Source organism: Manis pentadactyla, chromosome 15 (assembly GCF_030020395.1).
Source record: "Manis pentadactyla isolate mManPen7 chromosome 15, mManPen7.hap1, whole genome shotgun sequence".
NCBI classification, from domain to species: Eukaryota; Metazoa; Chordata; class Mammalia; order Pholidota; family Manidae; genus Manis; species Manis pentadactyla.
In genome coordinates this window covers 55,628,674-55,635,980 of record NC_080033.1, presented here as the reverse complement: position 1 = coordinate 55,635,980, position 7,307 = coordinate 55,628,674, and the positions used below count along the sequence as shown (strand labels likewise).

The following is a 7,307-nucleotide window of genomic DNA, read 5'->3' as shown; positions in this document are numbered from 1 at the left end:
ACCCCTTTTCCTCAGCCAGGGCAGGACCGCCCCACTGAGCTCTCCTCAGGCCACCTCCAATGCTTTCTTAAATGGCAGGAGGCCATCTGACCTGTCTCCAGAGTTCTGAGAGCCCTGTGCAACCAGGAAGCCCAGGAGACCAGTGCAGTAGATAGAACCCCACGCCGGGCCAGGCTGGTAGACAAGGACTGTGTGGGTCCCTGTACATCCTCTCTCCCTCCTGTGTGAACAGCAACCAGGCCTGAGATTTAGGAAAAGCCATCTCTTTCATCAGCTACCACAGACCTGCCCCTGAGCCCCCATTATTGAAGGCTCTCCTGTGTCCTGTGGCCTCACAGCCATAGGATGATACAGTCCCCCATGTTCCACGTTAGGAACTAGACCGGTCCCCTCTGTTCCACATTAGGGAAAACAGGAGACTTGGAGGAAAGTCAGAGTTTAGAAAAGTTCTTCCCCTCCATGCCACACATCCCCTCCCCAACAAGCTCCTGCTTGACTCTTCTATGCCTGCTCCCACTCCCACACCAAGCCTGGCTATAGAGGACACAAGGACTGCCCTTGAGCTGCTCCCAATCGGCAGAGACAATAAGGCCAGCCAACTACAACCAAAGAAGGTTAATTGCTGAAGTCAGCACAGGGCACTGAGAAGAGAGGGTCAGCACTTTGCCAGTCCTCAAATGCCAGGCTGAAGAGTTTGGACTTGATCCAGAGGGCAGTGGAAAGCCATGGAAGAGTTCTGAGCAGGAGTGATAGGATCTAAGGAACTAAGTGCAGGACTGCAGGGGTGAGATTCCCCATTCATCTTTGCACAAAGTTTAGTCTTGCTGTGGCCTTCAGAAGACCTGCCACCCTCTTCAGCCTTACTCATCCCTCCCTATCATGGTCATAACAAAACCATTTCTCCCAAAAATGTAATGAGTTAAGAGGAAGTCCTCAATCAATGTGGCTGGAACAGATGAATAGGTGTTGTGGCCAGTAGCCCAGAGCTGGGTTTAGAAGTCTAAGTAGACTTAATTTAAGGTTGGCACCATGGTGAGAACAGTGGGACCTTCCCATCTGGTCCTAGGTCTTAAGCAGGTCACTCTGAGACAAGGGCAGGTGTCGTGGAGGTGTGCAGAGTGAGGCCATTTGAAAGGACAGCACATTCAACCATGATCTTTGCCAGACATCCTCAGCCATAGAATACACACTAGCCCCTCCCCTCCTGCTCCCCTGTGAAGGACCCTCTCCCTAGTGTGTCTCCTGGGCTCTCAAAGTCCTCATATCTCCACCTCTATCTTAGCAGCTGACCTCTACCCCTGCCTCTCCCTCCCCATAGCCCAGAAATGAACCTCACCCCCCCAGAGAAGGGGCTCCCCAGGGAAACCACGCTGGTGGGAGCAGAGGCCTGAGGACGGAGCCCAAGCCCGCCAGGGAAGTGGACCTTCAGACTCAGTACCTGCCCCTGCTGGGTCTTGCACTATGCTCTTGGGTGGCTCAGGATGCCTGGGGGTCCACTGGAGCCTCTCCACCCTGTTCCAGTTGGGAGAATGAAGGCAAAGGGAGCATTTTGACCGGGATGGGTTTTTGCAAGAAAAATCAGAAATAAACTGTTTTGCCTAAAAGCTTGATGTCTGAAACTGGACCAAGCCTCAGTCTCTCTCCTGGGTGGGACCCCTTCTCTGGGAGTACTGATCTGGAAAGTTAGAGCAGCTTCAGCATTGAGGGACACCATTGAGGTGCCCTATCACAGGGCCACCTGTTTACCCTCCAGCAGGCCTCACGCAGGCAAAAAAACAGTTGATCCCCTTCTCAGAGGGCCCTTAGGCCCAGGGAGGACCAGAAGTGACTTGCTCAAGATCACAGCGATGGGCTCTGGGAAGCCACCGGTAGTGCAGTAGTAGTCCTATCTGCATACGCAAGAGCAAATGTGGGTGCAGGGAGGGGCTGCTCCAGAACAGAGACAGACGCCTCACCTGTCCGATCCTTGGCTCGGGCCACCAGGGCCAGGGGCTGCTGGCTGGCATAGGGGCGACCCTGGGAAGATGGGAGCCACATGGCTTTGACCTGGAGGGGAATCCCCGTTCTGGTAGAGCTTGGAACAGGGGAGGAGAAGCAGTGTGTTTACAGTGGAGGAAGCAGAGGCGGAGCAGGGCAAGGACCTTTGGTCAGAATGCCCCTCCCAGTAAGAGGGGGAGGCCCCGGGAGGTGTGGTAGCCGTTGGTATGCTTCTGACTACCAGGAGGAAATCAGAATCTGCCACTTCCGGCCCAAGCGGAATGGTGGGGGTGGATGGGGGATGTGGGCAGTGGCATGGGCAGGCAACTGCAAAGGCCCCAAATTGCTGTCATCAGCAGCCTGTGTCGCCAGTGACCCCTGCCCAGAGCAGTTTACCTCATCAGGTCTGAGCTCTCGCTACTTGGGAATCAGATCCAGGACCCCCCAACTCACCAGAGCTATCCCTTACTGGGACACCAGATTTGCTAATTATCCTCCCAGATTCCATATCACCTCTCATCAGGAAAGTCAACCGATGGCCGGTGCCTCAGGATTACCATCAATACAATGGGCTTTTTGGGCCTTCCTGGTTCAGCCCAAGTCCAGCAAGCATTAAAGGTGATACTCTGTCCCCCATCTCCACCCAGACGCATAAGGATGGGTAGCACATATGCTTTAAGAAGCTCCAGCTCTGCACAGAGGGTGGGAAGAGAATTATTATGCCAGGACATGAGTCTGTGTGTGAAGGTGCCAAGGCTGCAGCAGCCAGCCGTGGGTAACGATGAGGGGTGTCTTTATTGTACTGTACCAATGTCATATTGGGAGGTGCCACCTGAAAAGCTCCTGCTTCCAAAGAAAATATTAAGGTCACTGGGAACTTGGCCCTGCTACTCAGACCCACCATTGGAGATGGATGTCCCAAACACCCTTTGACCCATGCTCCAGGCCATGACCTCTTAACTCCTGCCAGGAGGGGTCAAACTGTCCAACAGCGTCTGGTCCATGCTCTGTACTCACAGCCATCCTAGGGCCAGGCCTCTGAAGGAGGTGACCAGGGTAGGCACAAGAGTCACTAGCCTTCCAGAGGGCTCTCTTCACCACTTCCCAAGGCCACAAAGGGCTTCTTGCACAGCTCCCCAGGCACTGCTGCCTCCTGAGTTCTGGATTCCCCAGGGTCTTGGCCAGGGGCCTCCCGCTTGCGCTTGTGCAAGGAGGGGCTCTCCTCACCCAGCCGACCCTCAGGGAGGCCCTGGCTCCGCAGACAGATGATGGCCGCAGCCTGCTCCGCCAGTTTCTTCGACTTGGCCCTGGGCAGACGAGGCATAGGGTAATAAGGCAGGTAGGCAGGCAGGCTGGTTGCAAGACTAGAGTCTTGGAGGCCTGATGCTACATAGCCCAGGCAGAGAATCTGACAGAACTGAGGAAGAGGTCATCCCCCTGGGCTGCCACCGCCCACATACACCATCTCTCTAGCCCTCCGAGGCCAACAATGGGTTCAGATCTCTCATCCCAAGCCTCATGCCACTGACGAGGAAACTCACCACAAGGTGGACTGGTACTTTTGGTCAGCAACAGTGACAACAGAACAGAAGAGACGATCCAGGGGGCGCTGAACCTGGTGCAGAGAACAGGAAATAAGGATGGCTGCATTAGGCAAGAGGACCAAGCCCTGGAGGATCCTCTGCCAGTGTCATGTGTAAGGCAGATAAAGGGAAGTACTTCCCACCTAAGTCAAATGAAGACTACCTATATTATATGCTCCTCCCCAGTGGAAGAACCTGGTGTATCTTCCAGAGAAGAAAGGTAGATTTACAAACAGACAATGACATTCCAGCATGGCAGGAGTTCTGTCGTGGACCTAAGCAAAGGGCCATCAGAACCCTCAGCTGCATGTGACTGTGGAGCCTACTCTGAGTGATATCTGGATGGGCCAGGTTTCCCAAAATGAGGAGTTCATCAGATGGAAAGGAGTAAGAGGGGTTAAGGGGGGGGCAAAGAAGGTACATGTGGCAGAGGAACCAGGGGATGTGCCTGGGTGGAGAGCTGCGTGGATGAGACCTGAAGAAAGGCATATGTTAGAGTCTTGTGCTCTGTGCTGAGGCACTAGGGCTTGATCCCAAAGGCACTCAGGAGCTGACGAGGGAGTAGAGGTCAGATTCATTTTGGAAAAATCACTCTGGCAGAAAGTGACACAAGGCCCAGAAGGTACAAGTTTGGAAGTCAGAAGGCCAATCCAGAAGAGAGCAGTCTAAACAATACCTAGCTGTGAAGACCCAGAAAGGCGAAGCAAGACTGTCTCAAACTTTCCACCAAAGGGTCCCAGGTCTGGGGTCCAATTCAATGGCCCTTTGGCTGAGGCCTGGTCCTAAAACCTGTCTAACTTTGAGGTGTAAGCATCCTTCCTAAGCCAGTTAGCCCTTCCCAGAGAACTCTCTCCTGCCTAATAAACACCACTGACGGGCTGGCACAAGCAGGCCCTCACTTAAGTCTCAAGTTCACTTTTATAAAGTGGCCAGAAATAGACAACAGTACCACTGTCAAAGGGAAGAGGCAACTGGCCTGGCCACCAGCAACAACTGCAAGCCCACAGAAGCAAAGCCAGGCTCCAAGTCAAGCATCCTGGAGTTCAGGGTATGAGCTCGGGGTGTGCTGGGGTGACGGCACAAGCGTGGGAACACTGTAGGGCTGGATGCAGGGCAGGCCACAGCCAGGAACTCACCGTTTCATACACAGGCTGTGCCAACTTCTCCCTCCGGCACCACTCCAGCAGGCACATCTTGGGGGTGATCTGGGGTGAATATGCTCTCCTGGAGAAAGGAGGGGAAGGTGTCAGGGCTCCCCCACCCCCAGCATCACCACTTCAACCCTCCTGATAGGGACTGCAGAAACTGAGCCATCAGGCTACTTGCCTCAAGACTCCTGTACCTATTCCTCTGAGCTCCCATTTCTGTCCCACCAGGGGCTTGCGGCCTGGGTACTACCCAAAGGGAAGATAGGCTTCGGCATAGTTGGGGAATTAGGCTGGGAAATGAACTCCCAGCACTCTGAGCGCCAGCCTGTAAAACAGCTTCAAGAACTAAGAAGAAAGGTCCAGTTTGCCTCTCAAGACAAGATTAGGGGGAGTGGACAGTGTGCGAAACACAGGCAACCACATAAGGTCTCAGTGCCCACCCTCATTATGTCTATTATTCAGTGTCAGGATGATCTGCTGCTGCCCTGGACACAGTGGACTCTGGTTTCTGAGTTAATCTGTGACAGGGTGACAGGGTGGGAGGTGCCGTGTTCCAACTTCCCACCAGAAGCTCTCATGAGATATGACTGCCCAACAGCTGTGCCCATAACCCTCTTTCCAAGCGCTTGCCAGACAAGACTGACTCCTGGTCTGGGCCTGGGGACCTGAGAAAGGCTCAGATCCCAGACAGCAGAGGACAGTCATGAGGGCCCCGTTTGAAGCTGAGTCACAGTCTGAGGCAATAATCAGCCAGAGGTTACTTCTGCCTAGAGGGGGCACCACAGGGCTGGAGAGAGGTAGTGGGTGTGGGCCAGGGTTGCACAGCCAGATGAGGGCTAGGGTCCACTGCTACTGGGGAGCTCCTAGTAGGCAGCTAATTCCTCAGAGCCAGGGTAAAAACACAGACTCACAGGAACAGAGGGAGACAAACACCCCCATCCTGAGTTGTGGTAGGGATGGGTCAGGGAAAGGTGGGGTTCAATCAACTTGGGACAACAATAACACCCTGACAGTGCTACTTGGGCTTTTAGGGACTGTCTTCCACAAAGTGACTTCTCTGAGATGCTGACAATTCAGAACAAGTGTCCAAACCAAGGAAATTTGTGGTCACTAACCTTGGCATTAACCATGTACAGAAAAGTCAGCTTACTGACCTAGTCAGACCCAAAAGGAACTGGCACTTCTCCAAGCTGAGGCCAAGCTGGAGACCTACCGTTCAAACTTGACAGCCATCTGAATGACACCAGAGGTGTCTTCAGCTGGTTCCCCTGGCTCCTCTGGGGTCTTGGCCAACAGCTCAGCCTGCCGGGCACGCTCTCGTGTGGTGTCTTCATAGAAGGTACCAAGGCCAAAAGCCTCACTATGGAGGGACAAGCAGAGCAGCGCAGGCCCCTTAGTGGAGCCAGCATGCAGGGAACTGCTGCAAGAACCCAGAGTCCCACCACTGAAAAATGCTTCCCACCAACATACACCAAAACACCGTTGGGACCTGGCCATCAGAAGTTGCTTCCCACCCACCCCTGCTATCCGCCTGGACTGGCAGATGGAGAATGAACGTGAGCCTCTGAGGTTGGACACTGCAGGGCAGGACTGGGCTGGGTGGAAAAGGTTCTAACGGTTCCTCCCACCTGAGCCTACAGGCAGGTGTCCCCAGCTAGCAGTCAGTAAGTTGACCTACATTAATCTAGCGCCTGGGGTATACGCATAGCTTCATCCTCATGTGGGCCCATGCAAGGAAGAGACAAGGCCTGACCACTGAATGGTTCCCCACTTCCTGTCGCAGCCACAAGCAGTTAGGCCTCGCCTTAACTGAGGTATCACCCAGGGCTACAGACTTATACTCTTTCTCTTCAGCTTACAAGACACCTGCGTCAACCTGGTTAGGCTCTGTACGACAGGGACAGAACTGACACCACAAGCCCAGGGTGGGGAGAAGGGTTCTGACAAGGCTTTTCCCTTCTTGGGAGCATCCTGACGGCTAAAGGGCATTCACAAAAATGGACACCTGGGGCGGTCAGTGGTTCAGAGAGGCTGAGGAGGGAGGACCTAGACAGGCAACATGAGGGGTCAAGGGCATTCAGGCAGAAGACCCAGTACAAGCACAGGCAGGTGGTGAGCTATAGGCGCAGGCACTGGGCCAAAGATCAATGCCAGAGTTGGAGCTATACCAGATCTAGATGACCAAAGGGTGGCCTCCCAGACTGTAGAGTGATGGGGTCTGGGCGCAGGCTCAGGCCAGGAGCTCCATTCTACAACTCCAACTCTCCTGACCATTGGGTCTTAGCGTCCAACATGTGACACATCTGTCACCAGGAAAGCCCCTTCCTCCCCAAGAATTCCCAAGCCCAGTGCTCACATTCCTCCGTCCTACTAGTGCTCTGTTCCCAAAACTCCGCTGCTTAAGAAATCAGTCCAGGGATGGGAAGTTCCAAAGCTTTTAAGTATCCCCTTCTGAGAGTGAAGTGGTACCACCATCCCACTCCTGCACACCCACCTCCAGAAGCTGTGTCCCTGGTCCCCTGGTAGATTCAGCTTAGGGCTCAGGGTCAGGCCTGCCCAATGTCCACAAGGACAGATGGACAGCTATTGCTGCTCTCAC

General features: G+C 54.2%; 1 protein-coding gene across 5 annotated transcripts in view; it reads right to left on the bottom strand.

Moving 5' to 3' along the window:
- Positions 1–2,719: 2,719 nt before the first annotated feature.
- DUS2 (dihydrouridine synthase 2) overlaps positions 2,720–7,307 on the bottom strand; it is a 42,731-nt gene continuing 38,143 nt past the window's right edge. For all 5 annotated transcript variants that reach the window (XM_057492845.1, XM_057492844.1, XM_057492842.1 and 2 more), the window contains 4 exons: positions 5,922–6,068; positions 4,697–4,784; positions 3,519–3,592; positions 2,720–3,284 (listed from right to left, as the gene is read on the bottom strand). In XM_057492845.1, coding sequence (XP_057348828.1) covers positions 3,050–3,284; positions 3,519–3,592; positions 4,697–4,784; positions 5,922–6,068 — 544 coding nt within the window. In that variant the 3' untranslated portion in view covers positions 2,720–3,049. The remainder of the gene's footprint in view (positions 3,285–3,518; positions 3,593–4,696; positions 4,785–5,921; positions 6,069–7,307) is intronic.